Source organism: Tinamus guttatus, unplaced genomic scaffold (assembly GCF_059628265.1).
Source record: "Tinamus guttatus ecotype Peru unplaced genomic scaffold, ASM5962826v1 Tinamus_guttatus_pri_ptg000339l, whole genome shotgun sequence".
Classification (NCBI taxonomy): Eukaryota; Metazoa; Chordata; class Aves; order Tinamiformes; family Tinamidae; genus Tinamus; species Tinamus guttatus.
Genome location: NW_028288873.1, coordinates 86,087 through 109,992, shown reverse-complemented (window position 1 = coordinate 109,992; position 23,906 = coordinate 86,087). Strand labels below are relative to the sequence as shown.

Here is a 23,906-nt window from a genome sequence, read left to right as displayed (position 1 = left end):
CCTGCGGATGCTGCTCGGCGCCCAGGGCCGCGTGCGGCAGCGCTGCCCGGGCAGGCAGGGAGCTCCGGGCACCGTCTGGGCCAGGCCCTGGGCGCTCGCTGCAGCCCTGGCCCCTTCTGTCCATCCTTTCCCTCGTTTCAAAATGCAAGTGGGGGGAAACGAGGGGCCCTGGCTGTGGTGTTGATGGGAACCCTCCGGGCCCTGCTGGTCAGGGAGATGCCCCGAGCCCAGGGCCATCGGGGCAAGCCAGGGGGGTTGCAGGGCTGAGCAAGGGCAGCCTCAGCCCCCAGCCCTGCTCAGCTCCCAACTTTGGGCTCCCGGTGCCATGGAGGAGGCTCTGGAGCCCCTGGAACTGCAGGGCAGCTGCAGCTCGGTGCATCCCGGCCTCCCACCGAGGACACCCAGGGCTGCAGCTCTGCAAGGGGGTGCGGAGCCTCCGTGGCCGGGACCAGCTGCCACCAGGTGGCATCAAGAGGCCGGAGACCTTGGGCAAGAGACAGGAAGGTGCTGGGCACAGGGCTGAGCACCGCGCTCGGGGTGCAGGGACTGGACGTGAGCCTGCAGCTCCGCGTGTCCCCGCAGCCCTGGGCACAGGTAGAGACCAGGGAGCGCTCCGGGCCCGTCCGGCCGCGCTCCCATGGCCGCGGCTGCTCCGCTCCCGGAAGGCAGCTGTTGTTTTGCTCGTCCTCGGCGCTGGCAAGGGGACAAGCAGGAAGCCAGGCTGCATCCCTGCCGTGCCGGGGCTCGCTCACGGATGTCGGAGCTCCCGCAGCCCCGGCCCTTCCCACGCCGCCTCCTCCTGCCCTGGCCAGGCTGCTGCACCGGGCCGGCCTCTGGCCTCGTTTTTGTCCCAAGGAAAGAGCAGGGGATGAAGCCGAGGGCAAGTGGGAGCCCCTGTGACCTGGTTCCTGCTGAGCGCGGACACAGGGCCACGTCACAGCACCGCTGCCTTCTCCCAATGCACATTCCCTGCCAGGACATAAACAGCCCCTTGCTTCCGCACGGGGACTCGTGGAGCTGGGAGAGTTTTCCCCCTCCGGGCTCTAATGAAGGTTTTCTTGCCCAAGAGGTGCAGAGAGAGCAGCAGAGCCCAGGGTGACAAGGACACGTCCCCTCATATCCTTCCAGGGCCCATCTGCAGGAAGCACCGGGGGAGTCGCCCTGGGCGAGTAGAGAAGTGGCCGCCGCCGAGCAGATGGGAAGCCGCGAAGTTTGGAGGTAACTTTGCAAGCAGAGTTTCCATCTCCCAGCATGATCCCTGCCTGGCGCCGGCTCCGCTGCCACATTGCTCGCACCGGGAGCAGCTGTTGGAGCTAGCACTGACGTGGAGAATATTTCCCTGTGCCATCTGTTCCTGCGCTTGCAGCAGGGCTGCGGAAAACGGCAACTAGGTCGCACTGGAGTAAATCACTTTTCCTAACCTCCCCTCTTGCAGCTCCATCCAGCCTTTGCTCCATCCATCAGCGCCGCTCACTTTGCAACACGCCTGTTTATCCCTTGGAGCTCATTAAAATGAGCTCAGCGCCGCGGCAGGGATGAGACACCAGTGATGCCGCTTAATGGACAAACATCTTAATTACTGGGAGCTTTTACCTCCTGCCCCAGCAGAAAAGCCTGGGGAGTCGACGTTAACACCCAGCACGAGGGTGGGAAGGAGGCTCCACGTGCGCCCCGGCTTCGTGCCCGGGCACCACGGCTGGCACCAGCACATGCACCCGGGGAGATGGTTTTGCCCAAGCATCAAGTCTGCTCCCCCCAAGGTCGATGCCACCTTCACCCGGGGCGCTCACCCCCATCCGCAGCCTTGCCAAGCCCCAAAGAGACCCGGGTGACTTTGCTGGGGCCGCAGAAGAACAGGCTCATTGCAGCACGGCGCTGGGGGGGTTATTTTATTCTTTGCTTTGGTCTATACAAAAACAACTTACAGAAATAATAAAATCTTCCATTCCTGAACAACGCTCCGGGAATGTCCATCCCTTTCCAGCCGAAGCGTTAAACCACCATCAGCTCTACAGCTTCTTTTATAAATGCATTAGATAAGGGAAGAGGGCAGGGAAACACACCACTCACCAAAGAGAAGGGAAACAGGTTAAAATGTGCAACAAAGATCAGTACAAGGACACAGTTCCTAAAGCTGGAGTCACTCTGCTATCGGTACGGTTAGGACAGGTAGTTACACAGAGTCAGCTCCCCAACGGCTGATCGGAAAGAATTAAACCCAGACATCCCGATGGCTAAAATGAAGGTCCTGGATATAGCACTGTTTGTTTTCCGCAAACTCCCGAGTGATCTGATTAAGTTAAAGTTCACAGAAAACAAAGGTTTTTTTCCCCCAAGTTAGATTCCTCGTCTAGAACACTAACGCACAGAACAGAGGGGGGAAGGTAAAAAGCACGAACTTAAAGTTGGCCAGAGCCATTGGCACCATATTAAAAATAAAAAAGAAATATATATTCATAGAAAAGACTATTTTGCCCATGAAAGGTCAATAATGATGCAGGATTTGTGTGTTTTAAAGCTTCAGAAACAGTATCTTGGATGCTGGATGCAGCAGTAGGTGCTTGAAGCAGTCCCAGGAGGAAGGACCTTCTCCACAGACCCACAGCGAAGAAGAAACAAAACCAAAAACAAAAATCGAAAGATAAAACCTCTCGTGGGAATGGAAAGTCTGTCGTCGCAGGCACTTCTGTCTCCCGAGCCCTTCTTGCAAATGCTCAGCTCCGGGGCCACCCTCTTCCGTATAGAGCAAATACCTGCAGGGCAGCAGGGAGAGGCCCGTCACCCAACCGAAGCGCTTGGGGACCCCCAGACCCCCGTCCTGCTGTGCCAAGGGGTGCGATGAGCACCCCACAAACCTGGTGCGGGGCCTAGGAGGCGGGTTAGGCGAGCATGTGGTCAGGGTAGGGCGCCCGCACGCCGTCGCTGTAGGCGTCCATGGGGTAGTCGCCGTCCATGTCCATGTGCATGTCGATGGGGTCCAGGGGGATGTCACCCGAGTACATGGGGCGGTAGCCGGCGTCCAGCTCTGCCAGGGGGAGAAGGGACATGGAGCAACCTCAGCGCGGGCTGCAGAGACACTGCCAGCACCAGCCACCTCGGGTGTCCCCCTGGCCACCAGGGCCACACAGGAGCTCCCTTCGCTGCAGGAGCGACGGGCTGGGCATCCCAAAGCAGCCTGGCTGCCACCACCCCGGCAGCTGCCCAAGATGACTTGTCGAGAAGACAAGTTTTAAGATCAGCTCGGCTTTGGCGAGAAGGTGCGGAGCTCGGATGCGGGAAGAGCTCATGCGATACTCACCGTCCGAGTAGGGCTCGTTGATGGGGATCATGCTCTGAGCCTGCAAAGGAAGGCGGCAGTTTGAGAGGGCGACACAGGCACACGGTGCAGGTTCACGAAGGAATGCAGGTGCAGTCCTGTGCCATAGATGCAGTCCTGTGTCACGTGCTCTAGGTGACCCTGCGTGCAGGGGGGTTGGACTAGATGACCTCTAGAGGTCCCTTCCATCCTTAACCATTCTGTGATTCTATGAAGTCCACTGAGTAAGTGATGCTCGGGCCATCCCGCGGCAGCAGGAGTGCAGGGACCGCCACCCAGGGCTGCCCGAGCCGAGGATGCAGCCGCCTCCGGCCGTTTGCTCCCTCCAGAGCAATAGCAGGAGGTGGTGGCCATCCCAGCAGACCGGTCTCGCTGGGCTGTGCGGGATGCCGAGCGCTGCAGCGCGCGCCGGGGATGCTCACCGCCTCCCAGGCTGCGGGGTCGTGCTTGAAGAGCGAGTTGGTGAGCTCCACGGACACGCGCTTCCTGTAGTCGGGGTTCTTGTCCTCGGAGATACGGAAGAGCACGGCGGCAGCGTAGGTGGCTGCAGGGGACAGGAGGCAGCATCAACCAGGCGATCTCTTCCCCCGCATCGCTAGTGACTGCTCCAGACCCACAAGGAGCCCCCCGCGCCCGCCGTGAGGCTGGACCCACCTGTGCCCTCGTTCCTGGAGTGCAGCAGCTCCATGAGCGGGGCCGAGGCCCCCTCGGCATCAATGGCATCTGCCGCCTCCTTGTCCTGGGCCAGCTCGCACAGCACGCCGGCCGCCACGCGCTGGATGTTCTCCACCGGCGAGTACAGGAGCTGTCAGGAGAGATTAGCAGCAACATGAAGCAGCCGGCGCGGTGGCCTCTGCGCTCCCGGCGTGCGTGATGCGCGGCCACGCGCAGCCCGGCCCGTCGCAGCGCGGCAGATGGTGGCAGCGCAGCCTGGCCCGGCCCCTGCCCCTGACCTGCACGAAGAGAGGGATCGTGTTGAGCCGGAAGATCTCCAGCCGGTTCATGGGGTCTCGTGCCAAGATGTGCAGCGCTCCTGTGCAGCCCTCCACGATCTCCTCCATCTTCACGCCATCCTGCAAGGGGACAAGCGTCAGCCAGGGCTGCAGCAGCAGGCAGGGCATGACCACAGAGGCCACCTCGAGCTCGGGGACAGGGTGACCTGTCCTGGGTGGGCAGAGGATGGGGCATACACTCCCCAATAAGGCTGTTTCTTTGCAAGCAAGCTGCACTGGGGAGCTCGGGACAGGCAGAGCTCCTGGGTACCCACTAGGACAAGAGGGGACAAATGGATTTTGGGGAGATCCAGGTCACACAGGGAGCAAGGAAGAGGGATGCGGCTCGCCGAGCCCGTGGGGGGGACCCACCGTGTACGGCTGCTGCGTGCCGGCTGCGACGTGGCGCTGCGCGTCCTGGTGAGCCTTGACCAGCAGCTGCACCAGGCGCGGGATCACGGCGGCCTCCTGGAGCGGGGCATGGTTGGCCGGACACAGGGCCAGGTTGCGGATCAGACCTATAGTAGCCTGGGGAGGAGAGCCAGGAGAGAGGGGCTCAGAGGGGGCCGGGAGCGCGTGGGGCAGGACCCACGCGAGCTCTTCCCGCCGGTCCCATCCCCCTGCACGTGGCACGCGCTGGCTCTGGCTTCCTGCAGCCCCGTCGGCACCGGATCCGCCTCCCTCCCTGTGGAGGGCAAATATTGATTTCAGCAAAGCAGCCAGGCACAAGCAATTTCCTGCCGTTAGCTGCCATCAAGGACGCAGCCCTGCGGATCCCCGAGCGCCGACGCAGCCCCAAGTGCAGCTGCAAACCCAGCCGGGTATCAGGACGGGCAGCACCACCCTGGCACGCGCCAGCCGCCCGAGGCTCCCTCCAGTCCAGCCACTGGGTTTCCCTGGCCCAACGGCCTCTTACCTTGACCAGTGGCCACTGGTTGGGCTGGTTGAGGAGCTTGACGATGGCGGGGATGCCGTAGTTGAGCCGCACCGAGTTCTGCGCCATCTCGGCCTCGGGGTGCCGGCTGGTGAGGTGCCGCAGCGCGCACACGGCCGGCTCGGTGATGTCCTCCTTGTCACCCGCCCGCAGGATGGTGTGGATCAGGGCCTCCACCCCGTTGGACTGCGTCACCAGGGTCTTGTTCTTGCTGTTGTTGCAGGTCAGGTTGGAGAGGGTGCCGGTGGCGCACGTCAGCACGTTCACGTCGTCCGAGCTCAGCTGGTTGACCAGGATCTTGAGGACGCCGTCCAGGCCCTCCTGCAGGAACAGGGACGGAGCTCAGAGCTCAGCCTGTCCTGGCTCCCCATCGCGCTGCCCCGCTTGACCCTGCTGCCAAGCACAACCCGGGAGCATCTGTGCAATCCCAGGGCCCCTTCCCATGCCAAGGGCCAGCGGCCCCCGGGCTGTGGCCCTTCCCAGCACAGGAATCCTGGTTGTCCAGGCCCTCGCTCTGCACCATTTGCATGTGCTCCAGATGTGCACAGCTTTCCTTAAGAGTTTAGCATCTCCACTGGGTTGTCCTTGCTGGAAACGTGTGGGCAACCCCAGTGCCAGCTGCTGGGAGCAGCGCGAAGCCAGCGCTCCCTGCGCGATCCCGCGAGCGGGACGGGAAGGGGTTAAAGCGACACGGCCACATCCCGCCCGGCTCCGCGCGGAGCCGGACCGCGCCGCATGCCTTCCGACGGGAGCGCACATAGTTTCCACGCTGCATCAGGCGTTAATCTGCACGGAGCCGCAGCCCGAGCGCCACATGGGGAACACATCAGGAGGAGGGGAAGGGCTCCAGGGCGGCCGATATCCAGGTCAGCGGCGCCGCCGGCTGCCACCAGCCCCTCCGCCACGTCCCCACGGCTCCCACCGCGTCCCCACGGCTCCCACCGCGTCTGTGCCGCGATAGCGGCTCCCTCGGCAGGGGAAGCGCCCGTCTGGTGGAGGCTGCGGGGAGTCGGAGCGAACAGGAGCCCCAGGGACGCGGAGCGTGAGCAGGGCTGCCGGTGGCCTTGTCCCCCAGCTGGGGACACCGCGCGAGCGCTCCCAGCGCGGTGACGCCGCCAGCCCGCGTGGGAACAGCCGCGGGCAGGGAGCAGCTTCCGCCTCTCCGGGCGATTCCCCCGCTCCGCCGGGCTCGGCGCCTCCCGGTTGGCCCCAGGGCAGGGATGCTGCTGCCGCCGGTGGATCGCGGGGGTTGGAGGGAGAGGATGGAGCTTGGGATTTGCAGCTCAGCAGGGGACGTGCCCAGGGTGCCCGGTAGACCGGCACCGTCCCCGCCGTGGCCCAGGGCGGCTCTCCAAAGGGCTGCATCGGAGCCCGGCTCTGCGGACTCACCTGCTTGGTGGCCACGTCGGAAAGGTTCCTGAGGGTCCAGAGGCAGTTCTGCACCAGGCGGGGGCTGGAGCTGGTCAGGTGCTTGCCCAGCGCCTGCATGCCGCCTGCCAGGAAGGCGAGAAGCCGCTCGTCTACAAACACCCAAACACGCAGAGCCTCCCCACACCCGGGACGGGGCAGCCGTGGGTCTCTGCACTGCAAGGGGAGGCTGCAGAGCCCTTGGCTGATGCCTCCAACGCACAACGCGGCCTCATCTGGCCGAGCTAAATGCGGTGCAGGAAGGCAGCAGGACCAGCCCCGGCCCAGGGAAGTGTCTTGATCATCTTGATCATCTTTTGAAGCAAGAGGCCGAGCAGAGCCACTGCTGCCCGAGGATGAGCTCAGAGCCCATCGCTGTGCCCAGAGCACAGGGAGGCCTGATGTTCTCAACCGCATCGTCCCTAAACCACCACCATCCTCCTGTTCGCTGGGTGAGGAGCCCACACGCGTCTCTGCCGCAGCCCCGGCACCTCCTTACCGGCCTCCACGATGGCCGGCTTGTTGCTGGGACACACGGACAGCACCTTGAGCACCCGGCTCGTGGTCCAGAGCAGCTTCTCGTAGTTGTAGCTGCGCATGATCTGCACCAGGGCCTGGGGTCCTCCGTTGGCCAAGATAATCAGCTGCAAGACAAGGAGCTGAGGTTAGGGCTTGTGGAGGCTCTGGCAGCGTTTCCAGGACGCCGGCCGGTTCCTCCGGCTTGTGCGGGTCAGGATACAAGTCAGGCAAGGGGCTGGCGTGACTGCATGGAGCACTTGGGTTTGCCTCCGCTGCGGCCACGTATTGCACCCTGCCTCTCCAGTGCGTGGCCTGTCCCTGTCCCACCACCCCGGGCAGGACAGGCAGCCTCAGAGCGGGTCGGCAGGACCTGGCCTCACTGCCCAACGAGGCTGCGCCGATTAGCGCGTGGGAGGAAGAGAAACAGCCTAGGGACAAAGGCAGAAGTTGCCCGGAGTGGCAGTGGGAGAAACCCAGCCGAGCCGATTTACCGGCCGGACTGGGAGCTGCTGCGCTCCCGGGGACATTCCACCCGTGGGAGGTTGGATGCGACAGAGCTGCAGACGTGGTCCCATCCCTGCCCCTCCGGGCTTCCCCTGCGACGTGACAGCACCAGAGGAGCAAGGATGGGCGACTGCAGCCACCTCCATCCCACCTCTACCGAGAGGGAGGCCGGGCTCCCCGGGGCTCACCTTGCTCTCCTGGTTCCCGTAGGCGAGGAGCTGGAGGCAGTCGGTGGTGATGGCGAGGAACTTGGGGTTGTTCTTGTTGAGCAGCGGCACCATTTTCTGCAGGCCGTCGGCCAGGCGCACGGCCATCTTCGCCCCTTCCTGGTAGAGCAGCAGGTTGTGCAGGGTGGTGATGGCGTAGAAGAGGACGGACTCGACCGGCGAGCTGCGGGCGGGCGGCACGGAGCCACGTCAGCACTGCTGCCACCGCCGAGAGTCCCGCGTGGCACTGAGGGACCTCCAGCAGGTCCCCATGTCCCTCCTGGGGTGCAGATGGCACCCAGCCTTGTTGTACCCCGAGGGACCTCTCTGTGAGAGGAGCATCTCTGCCCTGAGCCCAGGTCTCCGGGCATCACCCCATGGATAAGCAGGGGGGTTGCTCCCTTCCTGCTGCTCCGTGCTGCTTCCAAACTCATCTGACACCGGGGCTTGCCCAGGTTAAACAGGTCCAAGGTCTCCCGCATCCCCCTTTTAACAGGCCCATCTCGAGCTACGTGTTGCTCTGCACAAGCCTCTACCACAAATCCCAAGGCATCATAGGCAGTATAATCCATGGAATGCCCCCATGCAGCTTGCAGCACGGCCAGGAGGGACATCCCAAGACTGTTGTCCCCTTGGGGACACCCCGGAGGCCGTGGTGGGTTCCCCGCCCGCATCCCAGCACCTGAGCATCCTGACGAGGGCCGGGATGCCGCCGGACTTGAAGATGGAGAGCAGGCCCTCGCGGTGGTGCGAGAGGTTGTGCAGGATGCTGGTGGTGCAGCGGGCCGTGTCGAGGTCGCTGGTGCTCTGCATGGTGCGCACCACGGCCGCCACGATCTGCGGCGACTGCATCAGCGCGCGGCGCGACGCCTCCTTCTTGGAGAGCTGGTTCACGATCATGGCCGCTTTGCTGACCACCACCTAGGCAGGAGGGAAGGCGGTGGTTGGAGGGGGTTCCTGCTGCCACCCGCCGCCACAGAGGTGCTACAGCCCTCCTGGGGACACGAGGGTCCCTGCTCTGCCAGACGAGTCCTGGGAAAGGCGGCGTTTGGGCAGCAGAGCCTGCACCACCAGCACGTTTGAGGACTGCTTGTTTTGGCCCTCATCCATGCGCTCCACTGCAGCTCGCAGCCGCGGTCCATGGAGTCAGGACTACGGCACACGCGCGCTCCGTGGGATCGGGAGGGCAGAGGGTCGGGATCCGGAGCGCACGGAGCCGGTAAGAGGCTCTCGGTGCCGGTGCAAAGCCAGGGTCAAGTCAGAGCAGCAAGCCGGGCACCCGAGAAGAAGGAGGCTGCAGCTGGGAAAGCTGCTGGGGGAAGCCGAGCCGCGCGGCCTTACCGGGTCCTCGTCGTTGAGCAGCTTGGTGAGCTCCGGGATGGCGCGCGTGGCCAGCTCGGCGTCGTCCTGGTAGTTGATGAGGTGCACGATGGCAGATTTCAGCATCTGCGAGGGCTCGGCCAGGCGCTGCACGTTGGTCTGCTGCCCCTCCACCTGCGTGCTGATGAGCAACGAGCGATCCTCCACCGTCTCGGGGTACATGGCGGCCCGCACGCGCTGCGCCCGCGTCATGGCCAGCTGAGCCTCCATGTCGGCTGCGGGGAGAGGCGGCGTGAGGCTCCGGGCTCTCCCGAGGAGCGTTCCCGGCGCCGCTTCCCGAGTTCCAATTCGCGGAGCGGGAGCGCGGCGCAATGACAGCGGCAATGTCAGCAGCCCCGGCGCGCTCCGCGAGGAGCCGGGGCTGCAAGGCGTAAACAGATACGGCGGCGCAGAGATAAGGCAGCGCTTAATTAGGCAGCATGATTAAGCAATTGTCACACAAGGGCTGTTAATTAAAAAATTAAGGGTATTTGCGACTTGGGACCAGATGGCATTGGGGATTAGGAAAAGGATACGGGGGTCTCCGCTCCGGAGGCTGCCAGGACAAGCGAGTGCAGAGGGCAGAGCTGCAGTAGCCAGGAACCTGCGCCGGTCCCACGCCGTGCAGAGCCACAGGTGCCACCGTGGAACGGGGACTGTGAAGGTTTGCTCCTCTGCATGGGCTCTGCCTCTGCGTGGGACCTGGCGCTTGGGCTCTCAAGGCCTCTTCCTGCGGAGCCGGCAGCCGCTCCGTGGGCTGGGATCAGCTGTTCCCATCCCGCGCCAGCCGCCCGGCGCGCTCGGATGTGCGCTCGGCCCTGCCTGGCCGCGTGCCATGGGATCCGCGCCGCCGGAGCCGCGCAGGGGAAGGAGGGCAGGAGGGAGAGTATTTTAAGCAGCAGCTCGCAGGGTGCGGAAGGCGCCGTGGAGCGGTGCCCAAAAGGAGCACAGCGAGCGGGAGAGCGCGTGGGCGAGCTGGGAGCAGGCAGGAGCCGAGCAGCTGAGCCCCTACCTTGCGCCTGGCTCTGGGCCTGGCCCCCTCCCTGGCAGTAGCTCGTCGTGGTCTTCTTGATGGTGTACTGCTTGCTGCAGAGCTCGTCCTCGTCGGCCAGGCACCTGCTGCTGACGGAAGGCACCTGCGTGTTGACGCCGGAGTGGATGCCCGAGTCATAGGTGTAGGTCTGCTGCCACTCGGTCACCTTGATGGGCTGCTCCATCATGTTCATCACCTCCATGGCTGCTCTGCGGGGCAGCGGCGGCACAAGTTACACCAGGGCACCGTGGGCACCTTCCTATAGCCCGTTCGCCCTGCGCGGCCGATCGCTATCTGCCCTCCAACGCGAGGGAGATGAAAGGCGGCACCGGGATGACGAAGCCCCGGCTCAGCACTTTGCCGCTCGTGTCGGGGCACGCAGGGCGGGCGGGCGCGAGCGGCACCGGAGCCGGGCACGGCCGCAGCGCTCCGCGTGCCGGGAAGCAAAGCCACCTCGCAGGGTCCTTCCGGGACGCAATTGCAACTAAAAATACCCCGACGGAGCCAGGGGCCCAGCTGGGAACGTGTAGGAGCCAGGTTGGCTCTCTGCAGCTCTTGCAAATATCCCGGGAATGAGGGAGCGGAGGGCGGCGTGAGCAGGATCGGGGGCTCCAGACCCCTTCTAGAGCCTGCCCGGGGGCTCTGCGTGGGGCAGGAAGGGTCAGGGCGCTTTGCTGAGCTCCGCAGAGCCCCACGTCACCAGCCAGGGTCCCCACTGCAGGTTGGGGGCAGTGTGGGGAGGTCCCAGCCGCTCTCCCCCTGCGTGAGGCTGCAGTGAGGCCCCGGGGCAGAGGATGAGTCAGAGTTTCAGACGCGATAAGAGGTGACGGGAGCCGCTGCCGCCCGCTTCCCAACAGGCGCAATCCCCAGCGCCAGCAAACAGTGATTCACGCAGGAGGCTGCGCCGGGGGCTCCGCTGCGGCGCGGGGCTGAGCCGGCTCCGCGGGGGCTCCGTGCCCGGTGTCCCCGCTCCATCCGAGCCCATCCAGGCGCTGCGGGATGCAGGGCCCGCGCGGGAGCCCCTCGGCGCCGGCGGCTGAGTCAGGGCGTCGGGTGGCGGCCGGGACGCGGTTGCGCAGCGCGGAGGGGCCGGCGCGCGGGCTTGGCGCGGCTCGCCCCAGCGCTGCGGGCTGTTCCCAAGCAGCGCCCGGCCCACACTCACGGGGAAGGAATCCCAGCCCAGGTACCTCCTCGCCGCCGCGCGGGAGCGGGCGGAGGTGGGAGCCTCCAGCGGCACCGCGAGAGCTCGACGCACGCATGGCTGGTGCATAATGCATGCGCACAGGGCCCCGGAGAGGAGGAGAGACCTCGTGGAAGCTGCTGGAGGCAGCGGGTTGCAGGGCAGGGCACGGAGCTTTCCGCTTGGCACGGGATGACGGGCGGCGCCGGGGCCAGCAACAAGCCCGGCTCTGCTCCGTGTGCTCGGGACGGCCCGCGGGGCGCCGAGCGCTGCCCGGAGATGCTGCTGCACCAGCGGTGGGACAGCCTGTGTGCCCGTCCCAGTGCCACCAGAGGCCGGTGGCATCCGGCTGCCAGAGCAGACAGGGCCCTGCACGGAGCCTGGTGCAAACAGCCAGACACAGGAGATGCCCATCAGCCCCCAAACCTTGGAAAGCTGCCCTGGACAGAGCAGGAAGGGAAGAGCAGAGACGAGGGTCTTAGAGCCTCCCTTGCAGCAGACAGCAGGTCCTATTCCCCTGGAAATGGGTACAAACCCTCTGCACAGCCCCCAGGCTCCAGCACTGGCTGCAGGGACCGGGCACCACACGCAGTCAGTCAGGCCCTAACAGCTGCTTTGCAATTTGCAGGCATCCACCAGGCACTTAATTTTTCAAACATCCGTGAGTTCTGCTCAAACGGCGACTTTTTGCCCAGTTCTGCATTATGCATGAGCCACCCCCCGTCACCCTCCTCCCCGTCTGCGCCGCCAGACATCAAAAGCCCGTGGAGCTCTTCAGAGCTGAGACACGAGCTCAGGTGATGTGACCCAGACGAGCTACAGGCAGGGGAGAAGGGCCCAGTTAATGAGCACCAGCATTAAGGCAGCTCAAAGTGACAGTGCCCTATGTCCCCCGTGTCCCGTGGGGCGAGTGCAGCGCTGGGGACAGCCCGAGAGCCTCCCCATGGGGCTGCAACACCTTGGAAAGGCCACAACTTGGGGCTCCTGTGACCCACTTTGCTCCCGAGCGTCACTCTGGTGCTGGGCAGGCAGCCCGATAGCGCCTGGTGCCAGCGCCGGCTGTGACACCGGTGGCACTCGAGGTGACAGGGCCACAGAACAAGTGCCAGCAGCTCTGGCAGCGAGCGGTGACATTCGGAGCGGTGTCAAACATCCCGAGTTAATCCCGCCGTGAGGTCCAGGCACCTGGACACAAACCATTCCCGCACACTCTGCTGCCGGGCTCTGCCCTTGGGTGTCCTCGTGGGGATCATCTCCCTCCCTGCAGCCTGTCACTAAACCCAGAGGCTACTGCAGGGACAGAGCAGGATCAGCGGTGTCACCAGCGACCCACCAAGGTCCCCAGTGAGCTCCAAGCTGCTGCTATGGGGTGTAGAGCCGCAATCCCATGGGAAACAGCCCCTGCTCCACACTGGGGCAGACATGGGTGAATCCCGGACACAGACGAGCTGTGAAAAGGTTAAACCCACTCCCGCCTGCTTCCTGGAGCCAGGAATCCTGCTGAAAAACAGAGGAAGCTGCAACTACTGTGAAAAAAATGACCAGAAGGCTCATCTGTCTCCAGAGTTATTTGATCAGAGGCCAGACAGCATCGTCTCTGTATAGACAATGTCTGCAAAGGAAGTCTCCAGTAAACACGCATCCTCTTGCCTGACTAGCCCTTTCCTTCTGCTCCATGCGGAGCCGGCCCCGGAGCCCGCACTGATTTACAGCCAAGCTGCCCAGGAAAAGCGACAGCAGGGAAGCGATAAATCCGCTTCCCGCAAAAGCGGCGAGGGCCCAGGGACGTCGGCTTCGTGTCCCGAAAGAGCCGGCGAGGAGCCTCCCGCGCCCTTGGGAAGGAGCCCGGGCGGAGGAGCTCCGGATGGCCTGTCCCACCGGGAAGGGCGCGGGAATGACGGAGCTGCCGGGGCCGCGTCCTCCTCACGAGCATCCCCGGCTGCTCCACGGATAACGGGAGCGGTAGTTGCCTCCGCTGGGATCCGCGCTGCGCTGGGGGCAGCGTGCGAGCAACCGTAATTAGTCACTTAGGCTTTTAAGGAAAGAGGCATTCAAAGCGATTCAATAAATGCGATGCAAGAAAAGCACTTTTGGAAGCACTTACACTGGAAGCAAGTGATCCGCAGTCCTCCCTGGAAGAGCCAGAGGATCAGCTGGTGCCGGCTCGGAGCAGGGAGGACCGTGGCAATGTGGGGCAGAGCAGCAGAGCCGAGGCCGGGCGAGCAGGAGGCTCAAGGACAGGGTCTGGTCACGCTGCAAAGTGACACGGAGCCCTCCGTGCCGGTCCCCCGTGGCGCGCAGCGAGGCTGGATCCGTGCCCGGAGGCCGCCGGAGCGCTGGGACGGCACCACGGCGCTGGCGGCTAATGAAGCCCAGGCAGCTGCTGCAAACGGGTTTGAAAGGGATCCCTTGCGGGAACAAGGATAGAAAGGAGCTTTTCAAGATTCGCCAGCATCAATGCACAGTAATAAAGGCAGATCTCGGCTACCACAAGGCGTTTCAATGAGAGCTCTGCAGCGAAGGCAAGGCGGGGAGCTCAAAAGGGAAGGAGACCGGCTTGAAGTTTAATGAGGAGACGGGCAACGGAGCCGCGAGCTCGTTAGGACGCGAGCGCAGGCAGCGCCCGGCCTCAGCCCTGCCCTCGGCCGCCAAACAAAGGAGCCGGGCGCTTTGTTCTCCGGTGTCGGCGCGTCCGGCCCCGGCCTCCCCGGCACCAGCAACAGGCACCGAGGGCTTATTTTGAATTACCAGGACAGGGCAGCGAGGGACCCACCGGACTCCTTGCACAGAAGCCTCTCAAAACCCGGGTTTATTTCGCACCTCCTCCCGATGAGGTTGAGCACGGGCTTAGTGCAGAGCCCAGCTCTGCGGGTACCACATCCTCCCTCCGTTCCGCTCGCCCCAAAGCGACGCTCCATCCCAAGGAGCACATTCCCTAGCACCCCATTCACCCTCAGCCGAATTAACCATTCCCCACAGCTCCAGCACACACACGAGCCCAGGCTGCAACATTTCACACTGAGTGTCAGGAGCTTTCAATAAGGGCGCTCCATATCCTCCCCTCACAAGGATGTGATTCCCATCCCGTGGGCAGCAGGGAGGATGGGCCCTTGCCAGGACCATGGGCACCGCATGTCCCGGTGCCCCTGGCACAGCCCGTGCCCTCCCGCTGCCATCCCTGCGCAGTGCTTGGCACCGCACAGGTCCAACGGCTCTGCTGTGTCACAGGCTGCTATTTCTCCACCAGATCAACATTTTGGATCTCGGGATTGCTCCAACGCAGAGCCCTTCCAAGCCCAGCAGGAGCTTGGGCAGAGGAGGCACCATCCCAGGCAGCTACTGCCTCAGCCACCTGTATCTGCCGCCTGACCTTGGCCCGCTCACAAAGGACGGAAAAGCTTTTATTCCCCACAACAACACTTCCGTCAAGGCGAAATCAGAGCGGGAGTATTTCTAACCTGCAGGCCTGGCTTCACCCTGCGGGTTTTGTGCTGCTTGGAAGCCCAGGATCCCTCCTCCTTCCTGAGGCTCAGCAGCTCGTGCAGCTCCTCCACTTGGGGCCCTTTAGCACGAGTTTCCATGTGGGGCTAAAATAAGGACACAGCCACCCCGAGCTCCTCCTCAGCCCTTGACCCAGGTTCCTATTAATAAATTCGGAGGAGCTGGGTGCTGGGGGAGCCTCCCAGTGCTATTTCCACACTGGCAAAGGCTACGTGGGCTTTCAAGCTCTCCTGGGCATCCCAGAGACCGGCACATTTGGGACCACAGCTGCTCCAAGGTGGCGAGCGTGACCCGACCAGCACCGGGAGCCAAACATGGGACCAACCCGGCACGGCTCCATGGGAAGACCCGAGCCAAGGAAGGGGTTCCCCAGGCACGTTCCTACAGGGACACAAGGAGCAGGAGACCAAGCGCTCCTGCATGTCAGAAGGAGCAGGCGGGATGAGCGGCACCGACACCGCAGCGGGCACAGCTCCACATGGCACTCCAGAGAATCGGGAACAACTTGACGGATGCACCGAGGAGGAAACCCTGGCAAGGGGCCTCCTGCCAGGCCAGACCTCCCGCAGCTGCAGGACCCACAGAGCGCCCAGCAGCATCAGGAAGAGCCACCGGCACCCGCAGCACACGGAGCCGCAGCCCCCGGAGCCCGCGGGCTTCCCGGGAAAGGGGCAGCGGCGCTGCCGGGAATGCCCTTTATCCGGAGGAAACCAGCTGGGAAAGCAGCGCTGGGAAAACTCGCGTTTGTCCTCAAGGAGATCTGCCACGGCACGGTTAATCACAATAACTCCATCTGGATCAGAGAAAATTTATTTTGTTTTAAAAAGCACGAAGAACAAATTGTCCTGTACGGACATGGTAATTGTAGGCTTTAAATTTAGGCTCCGAGGCTCGCTCGCTGTTTCCAGCTGGAATAATGGTGTCCAAAAACACAGGATTCTGCCACCTGGCCCCAGTTCTGCCAGACGAGAGCAGAATTCAAGGGGGAGAGGAACAGGGCTGAGGATTGCTTCACCCTAGCTTAATTTCTCCATCCAACTGCATTACATCTGTAAAGTTCAAACGCTTCACAAGAAATTATCACCAACACCCGTCAGCACCCGGCCTGTCGGAGCGAGTTAACGATTTGTCACCGGGGCTCTGCCCGCGTGTCACAGTGATTACAGCAAGGCTCTTTACTGCAGCCAAAGGTCTCATCACCAGCTAAGCAAACACGTTCTGCCCAGTGATCCCCCTCCAAAATCCAGCCCGGCACAAAGCGGGATTGCAGCTGGACTGATGGGACACCCCAGAAATGCCCAATCCATCCCAAGTGCCAGTGGTGCCGTGGGAATCGCGATGGAGCGAGGCTCCTTCCGAAGCAGCTCGCCACGCTCGCCCATCCGCAGGGATATCCAGGGGAATAAACAAGCTGGGTTTAAGATGAGCAGCATCCAGCCTGTCCCACAGGACCGGAGCTCGCGGCTCTACTGGAGACGCTGCTCCGCGAGGCCAGTGGGAAGAGCAACGCGCGGAAGCCGAGGCCCTTCTCCAAGGTCACCGCAGAAGAGCCCCCGGGGGCTATTTGGGGCTGTGGACCCCGTCCCCAGCACCGGGGCCACCTCCTGTGGAACCAGGAGGCCTCAGTGGCCCCGCCGGCCGCTCCACCCCGTCCGCACCCAAGCGGGCGTCACCGACGGAGCGCGGCCCGGCCCAGGAATCTCCATGTGCCGCGCGGGGACGCGAGGATCCGCGCGGCGCCCGCCCTGCACAAGCGGCTCCAGCGGTGCGAGATGCCTCCAGGCCTGGCAGCCGCCGCGGAAAAACCAAGCGGAGATGGCAGATTGGGAGAGATCTTTCGGAGCGCTGTCTAATTGGGAACATCTTTGTCTCCTGCCTCTCCCGCTCGTAGCCATTTAGCAGAAGGACGTTATTCCTGTGGAGGGGGGGACGCGTGGGTCACCCACCAAGGCGATCAAACACGTCCCGACGCTCCGTGGGAAGCCTCGAGGCTGGATTTGCAGCCGCTGTTCACATAGCAAGGGGGACGCGGGGTCCTGCACGTTTCTGAGCGGCTCTAAAGCCGACACGCAACAACCTGCCAGGTAATTTGCAAGGCAAAACCCAGGCCAGGGTCAAGCGCGAAGCTTCGGGGAGCAGGAACCTTCGCCAGGTCACCCAGAGCCTCTGGGACGGCAGCGCCCCACGTTCCAAGCCCTGGCGGCCGCGGCGCTTTCCCAGGCTCGCGGTGCGGGGCGGGCACCGCGCTCAGCCCCACGTCACCAGGGGACAGGCAGGGACAGGCCCGCGCACACCTGCACGGGGCCGCAGCGTCTCGGGTCATGCAGGGCCCCGTGCAGCCAGGGCGATGCAACTTTTGGAGAATTCTGCCATGGGATTCCTGAGTTCCAGCCCGACACACCATATGTTAACACCACAAGAAGTCCAAGGCAAACTTGGCCTGTTTCTATTCAAATTTGTTTTCAAGTGCTGCTAATTAGAAGCCCGTCGCACTTGAAGTTCCAAGGCTAGCACAAGCCTCGCTGCAGACACTGCAATTAGAGCCTTGCCAGTTCCCTGCAAGGAGCCACCGCGGCCGTCATCGCTTTGGGGCCGGGCAGGACTTGGCGCTGGTGACCGGGAAGAGCGATAAGCACCAAAAAGCACCCAGCGCTCCCAGGCCAAAGCACAGCCAGGAGGGGACCCCCACAACAACCTTCACCGGGTTATTCCTGCTGCCACTGCAACACCCGTCCCAGCTGCTAGAGCCGATTTAGGATTTCAGGGGGACAGAATTAATGGGATTAGGACAGCACTGAATATGGATGCTGAAATCCAGTGCTGGCACCAGACGTGAAATCCCCCAAGGTCTCAAGCTGCCACCAAAGCAGCCGCCAACGCCGCCGATGCTCCAGGTCGGGAGCGGAGCCCTGGGAAGCGCCGGCTGCTCCGGAGCGCGGCAGGGACGACACCGGCGCCCACGCGACGCGCCCGGTGCGGCAGCGCCCAGACAATAGACCGTAAAGTCTATTGTTCGGAGGGCCCGCCGCGCCGGAGCTGCCCAAAGCACTCGGGCAGGGGTGGCTCGAGGGACCCAGGTGACAAGGGCAGCCCCCATTGCCTGGGCTAGCGCAGAAGCCCCTCAGCCATCCCAGGCAGGAGCTTTCAGTGCTCCTGCCCCCATGACCAGGTTGCTCAAGCCAAATCTGCCGTAAAATGTTTTCTTCATGACACTTCATGGAACAACTCCAGAGCGATGAGCAATTACAGGCTGTAGAGGCGCAGGCAGTTTAATTGGGCGTTCTACACTTTTACTCCAATAAACATCGGCAGAGGACACAGGAAGGGACCTTAGCACTCACCAGAGCCATTCCTGGAGGACAGACACAGAGGGACGAGAGTCCCTAACCCATCCCCTTCCAGGCCAGGCTGCCCACAGACCCAAAACACCATTTCTTCTCCCCAAAACACCCAGCAATGCCAAACAGCACCGGGCAAGCAGCACTTGTCAAGGTTTGCTTCCCAACCAACAGGTCTCCAGGAGAGCCAGAGGCACCCAGAGGACAGCAAATCCCGGGTAATCCCACGGAGGCGACACAGCTGCGACCACCCCAGCCCCGCAGGACCGTCCATCGCGGCCCTTCCCTGCACCGGGCAGGTGACATCGCTCCCAGCTCCGCGCACGGGGACCCGCGTCTCCCGCGCGGGCAACTCCCGGCCGTGTTTCAGCACCGCAAACACCATTAATTAAGCTAATAGCCTCGCCAACGCGATGAGAGCTCCCTCCTCTCGGAGCTCGGGCCCCGCCGACCGCCCGCGTGCCCTGCACGGAGCCCCGGGAGCGGCGCCCGCGGAGCCCCCGGGACCGGTCGGACCGGCCGCGACACTTGTCGCCGACCCCCCGAGGGGGCTGGTGGCTCTTGGAGGTATTTACGGGGCCGCTCCGCTTGGGCGCTGCCTCCAGCGGGAGCCTCGGCCCGGCGGGGGTGGGGGAGGAAGCGGCTGCCGCCCCGCCCGGACGCCGGGGCCCTCCCGAGCTCAGCCCCAGCCCGGCCGCGCCCGGACGCCGGGGCCCTCCCAGCGCGGCCGCTCCCAACGCGGCCGCCGGGAGCCTCCCAACCCTCGGAGGGGAAGCGCTCCCGGACACCGGGGTCCCCCCGGTCTCAACTTCAGCCGCCTCCCGGACGCCTGAGCGCCCCCGCCGCCGCTCCGGGGCCCTCCCGGTCCCAACCTCAGCTCCGGCCGCTCCCGGACACGGCGAACACCCCCAGCCCGGACCCCCGGCCGCACCCAGATAGCCGGTCCGGCCCGGGCTGCCGCGGCCCTCGAGACGCGAGGCCCCGTGCCCGGCGGCCCCCGTCCGCCCGCCCCGGTGCCCGCGGCCCGTCCCGGCGCTCTCACCTGCGCGGCGCGGCCCCTGCGCGGACACTGCCGGCCGCGCCGCTCCTGCCCGAACAAAAGGCGAGCAGCGCCCCGCGCCGCCCCGCCCCCGCCCCGCCCCGCCGCGCGCCATTGGCCCGCCGCGCCGCCCGTCACGCCGGCAACGCCCAGGCGTGTTTACCGGCGCCCTATTGGACAGGATGAGGCCGGCCGCGCCCCTTCCCCGGCAGGCGATTGGCCAGCGGGCAGGGCGGGGCGCGGCAGGAGGCGGGGCGGGGCAGGGGGCGGGGAAGGGCGCGCCCGCGGGGGCGGGTGGGGGGGGAGAAAGCGCACCTGGGTGACGTCACAGGAGGGAGCGGCGAAGGGGCGGGGCCAGAGAGGCGCTCGAGGAAGGGGCGGGGCCTGTGCAGGGGGCGGGGCCTGTGCAGGGGGCGGGGCCCTCCCCCGGCGGGGGACACGGGGGACCCCCCGGGCGGGACCCCCGCACGTCACGGGGGTGCGGGGACCCCCTCCTCCTCGCCCCCCCCCCCCCCCCGCGGCGCACATCTGCCCGCCCCGCGCACATCTGGGCCTTCTGCACCGGCGAGGGGCGGGGACGGCCCTTCCCGGCCTCCGCACGGGGGTCCCTGGCCACGGGGGCCCCCTCGAGCCACCGGCGGGCCCGGCAGACACGCCAGGCGGGAGCCGGTGTCCCCTGTCCGGCTCCCGGTGCCGCCGGGCTTCCCCGGGACCCCCCGCGCGGCCGAGACCCGCGGGGCAGCCCCGCACGGCGCTGGGCCGGGGGGCTCCTCCCGCCGCCTCCCGCCGAACCGGCACCGCCCGCCCGCCCGCGGGCCCACGCGCTGATTCACCTCTCGGTTTCAGTGCTCCGAGCCAGCGGGCCCGGCTCCCGGCCGGGCAGGCACCGGCTTGTTGGGACCACGGGGCAGCCCCTGCGCGGTGCCCGGCACCGGCGGCTCCCGCAGCCCCCGGAGACCCCGAGCCCCGACACTCACGGGAGCATCGGAAGGGGACGCGGGTCCCCCCTCGCCCCGGTCACCCCCAGGGCCGGGCTTGTTCTTCCCACGCCAAACACCTCTCCCCACAGGCTCCCGTCGCACCCATGGAAGAGGCCGCCCTGGAAACACTGGTCTGGTTTTTATTCAAAGTTCAGCACCAGTAAATAAAAAAAGCAACCGCGCAAGATGGGAAGTATTAAATTAACGGAGCTTAAGGCTCCGGTGAGCGGGGCTCGGGGGAGCCAAGGCACACGGGGGGCCCTGCACCAGCCCCTTGGCAAGTGACCCACGCGGGAGTGGGCACCTGGAGCAGCCGGGGGACCCCGGAGCAGCCAGGGGACCCCGGCCCTGCCGGCAGCCTGGGATACCCAGGGGTGCCCTGTGCTGGACAGGGGATCTGTGTGGAGCTCGGCAGCTCGTCCATCCCGGAGCACCCGTGATCCGATGCGGGTCGCGGTCCCCCTGGGCCTCACTCATCGGAGGGTCTCTGCAAGGAAGTGTCGCTGTCAGCGCAGCGCGGCCACCCCAGGTCCCCGGGTCCCGCCGCCCGTTACCTTCCTCATCCTTGTCCCCCTTGGTCCGGGGCTCCTGCCACCACTCCGCCACAAAGCCCTCCTCGTAGTCGCCTTCGCCCTCGAACTCGCCGTCCGAGGGCAGATCCCGCGTGTCCGACTCCTCGTCACCATCCACCTCCATCTGCAGCGGGGACACGGGCGGGAGCGTCGGGGCCGGGCGCCGCGCGGGGACGCGAGCGCGGGTGCCACCTACCTCATCATCAGCCTGCAGGTGCTGCTGGGCAAACTCCAGCATCGTCCTCTGCGCAGCCGTCTGGTTGTGGTACCGCACGGCCTCCTGTGGGCGAGCGGGTGGGCGGTGACACCCGGGATGTCACCACTGCCACAGAGGGGACCCGCGGGGACAGCACCCGCCGCGGCGCTCACCGGCCGGGGCTGGAAATCCTCCTCCTGCAGGTGCCAGCGCTGCCGATGGAAGCGGTAGTAGACCAGGTTCTGCTGCATGACGGCGTCGCCCGGGTCGAAGAGCATGTAGCTGGAGACGCTCTGCACCGCGTTGCGCACGTCGTTCACTGCGGGGCGAGCGGCGCGTGGGACGGGCACGGGGACGCACGCACGGCGCGGCCCCCGCCGGCCCCGCACTCACGCTTGTAGTAGGCGAACTGCAGGTAGTGGTACATGGTGGCCACGAACTTCTCCACGAAGTAGCCGCCCACGTTGGGGGTGAGCTCGGCCTCGCAGTCCACCTTGCAGCGCAGCACGCTGGCCAGGAGGTCTGCGGGGACGGCGGGCTGAGGCGCTGCGCCCCCCGGCCCCGCCACCCGCCGTCCCCAACCCACCTGCCACCGCCGGGTAGAAGTCCTTGAAGTCCTGGAGCTCGCGGGCGCCCTCGCAGCCGGCCAGGCAGCTCTCGTAGGCCTTGTAGTACTCGGCCAGCGCCTGCTCCATGTGCGCCGCGCTGCTGCGGAAATCGCCGCCGTTGTAGAGCTTCACGGCGCGCACGAAGATGGGCTGCAGCGGAGGGAGGCGGCGCGCTCAGCCCCGGCGGCGGCGGCGCGGCCGCCGTCCCCGTCCCCGTCCCACCTCGTAGGGCTGCGCCTCCAGGTCCACGAGGTGCTCGTCCACGTCCACCATGGTGCGGTAGTAGTGCAGGTACCTGAGCGTCATCTCGTGCGTGGGGTTCTTCTGCAGGAAGGTGTGCGCCGCCGCCACCGCCTTCTCCAGCTTGTTGCACTGCGGAGGCCAGAGGGGTGGGCGGCCGAAACGGAGCGCGGAGCTGCTCCCCGCGCGGGCCCGGCCAGCGCGAGCAGCAGGGAAACGCATTAAGCAGCAGGACACGCTGTCCCTCTCCCTGCCAGCAAGCAGGAGGGGACGGTGGCCCCACGATGGAGTTTGGTGCAGCTCGCTTTGGGCCATGGAGATGCCCGCTGCCCAGCTGGAGCGGACGGGGCAAATGGAGAGGGAGCTGCTCCTCCCGCACGTGTTCCCTCCCCATTGCATCCCCACGGCGCGCGGAGCCGCGCGGAGCCGCGAGGGACGGCGCGCAGGTGCCCGGAGCCGCGGGGCGGGCGGCAGGGAAATGCAGCCCTCGTCCCCTCCTGCGCACAGGGTCCTCAGGCTGCCAGAGCCTGCGCGGAGCCGCGGCCGGGAACGTGGCACTTCCAGCGCTGCGGCCCCCCGCCGGGGCTGCCGAGGAGAAGGGGCCAGGGAGGGAGGAGGAGGAGGAAGGAAGGGGAGGGAAAGGCCTCCAGCAGCCGGTTGTGCTCCCAATCCCACTGCCAGCGCTCCAGCCACTCCCGGGGGTCCTGTGCCCACAGACCCACACAAAGTGCCAGGCCCAGAGACTCCCAACTGGGCCCGATCCAGAGCCATCCCGGGAATCGTGTCACATCCCGGAAGCCTCCCCTTGCAGGCAGCTCTGCGAGGGCAGCAGAGCTCCAAGGTGGGGGCAGCTGCAGCCCCCAGTGGGACGTGGGGAGCCCCTGGGACTCCCCTGGAAGGGGGAGAGCGGCAGGTCGAGCAGCTCCCCGTCCCCAGTGCAGCCTGCGGGTCCTGCCGGATGCTCCCAGAGGCGGTCGACGTGCCGCGGCGCAGGGGCAGGATGGAGGAGCCGCGTGGGGGGACACCAGGCAAGGGGGCCGGGTGAGGGATGCAGGATGGAGGTGCGGAAAGGGAGCTGCAGGACGCAGGAGAGCAGGACGGGAGCGCTCCGGAGAGGGTGCTGAGCAAAGGCGTTCAGGACGAAGGGATGCGGGAAGCAGGGTGGAAGCGCTGGGCCTCCGCAGACCCTCCCGCTCCCCTCCTCACCTTGAAGAGCGCATAGTGCAGGTACTGGTAGGGCTGGCGGCGCTGGAAGTCGCGCAGCGTCTGCGCGGGCGGGTAGCGCAGCTGGAAGACGGGCAGGTCGCGCTTGCAGGCGCGCAGGCAGCCGGCGCGGCGCAGCAGCCGCCCGAAGAGCCGCAGCTCCCGCTCCCACTCGGCGGGCGGCTCCGCGGCGGCTTCCGCGGCGGCTTCCGCGGGCTCCGCGGGGCTCTCGGCGCAGCGGCGGTGACAGTGGCCCTCGCTGTCGCGCAGCAGGCGGTGGAGGCGCAGACTGGCCTCCAGCGCCCGCGCGCTCTCGGCCCAGCGCGCCTCCGCGTAGTGCGCGAGCGCGCGCGCGTAGGCGCGCGGCAGCGGCTCGAGCGCGGCGGCGGGGAAGCCGCGCACGCTGTACTGCTCGTACTGCGCCGCGCACAGCCCCGCCGCGAGCAGCAGCGCCAGCGCCGCGCCGCACATCGCGCAGAGCCGCGCAGCGCTCCGCAGATCGCGCAGAGCCGCGCAGCGCCCCGAAGAGCCGCGCAGCGCCCCGCAGACCCGCGCAGAGCCGCGCAGCGCCCCGCAGAACCGCGCAGGGCCGCGCAGAGCCGGCCCGGGGGCGGGCGGGCGGCCGGGGAGGGTCTTAGCGCGGCGCCGCGCGCGGGGGGGCGATGCGGGGGCGCGCTCCCGGTGCGCGCTCCCGGTGCGCGGCCGGGGCCGCGTTTGGGGCTGAGCCAGCCGGGACCCGCTCGGCACTGCGCGATGCGGGGTGCGCTCGGGTCTGCAGG

General features: G+C 65.9%; 3 protein-coding genes across 3 annotated transcripts in view; 1 reads left to right on the top strand and 2 right to left on the bottom strand.

Annotated features, from left to right (window-relative positions):
• LOC104572241 (NF-kappa-B inhibitor-interacting Ras-like protein 2) overlaps positions 1 to 23,906 on the top strand; it is a 208,426-nt gene that overhangs the window by 100,122 nt on the left and 84,398 nt on the right. The gene's annotated exons all lie outside the window — the stretch shown is intronic.
• Positions 1,879 to 19,393, bottom strand: JUP (junction plakoglobin). The gene is made up of 15 exons (XM_088529715.1): positions 19,332 to 19,393; positions 10,250 to 10,474; positions 9,220 to 9,473; positions 8,561 to 8,799; positions 7,861 to 8,062; positions 7,149 to 7,293; positions 6,632 to 6,735; positions 5,225 to 5,563; positions 4,681 to 4,836; positions 4,270 to 4,389; positions 3,971 to 4,121; positions 3,739 to 3,860; positions 3,299 to 3,338; positions 2,856 to 3,025; positions 1,879 to 2,753 (listed from the first exon to the last, which is right to left on the bottom strand). Exons 2-14 carry the CDS (start codon positions 10,470 to 10,472, stop codon positions 2,880 to 2,882), a joined length of 2,241 nt encoding a protein of 746 aa, XP_088385841.1. The 5' UTR covers positions 10,473 to 10,474; positions 19,332 to 19,393; the 3' UTR covers positions 1,879 to 2,753; positions 2,856 to 2,879.
• Positions 20,782 to 23,598, bottom strand: P3H4 (prolyl 3-hydroxylase family member 4 (inactive)). Its single transcript, XM_088529703.1, has 8 exons — positions 23,131 to 23,598; positions 21,907 to 22,056; positions 21,663 to 21,834; positions 21,470 to 21,598; positions 21,250 to 21,395; positions 21,077 to 21,160; positions 20,863 to 21,004; positions 20,782 to 20,795 (listed from the first exon to the last, which is right to left on the bottom strand). The coding sequence occupies exons 1-8, from the start codon at positions 23,596 to 23,598 to the stop codon at positions 20,782 to 20,784; spliced, it is 1,305 nt and encodes a 434-aa protein (XP_088385829.1).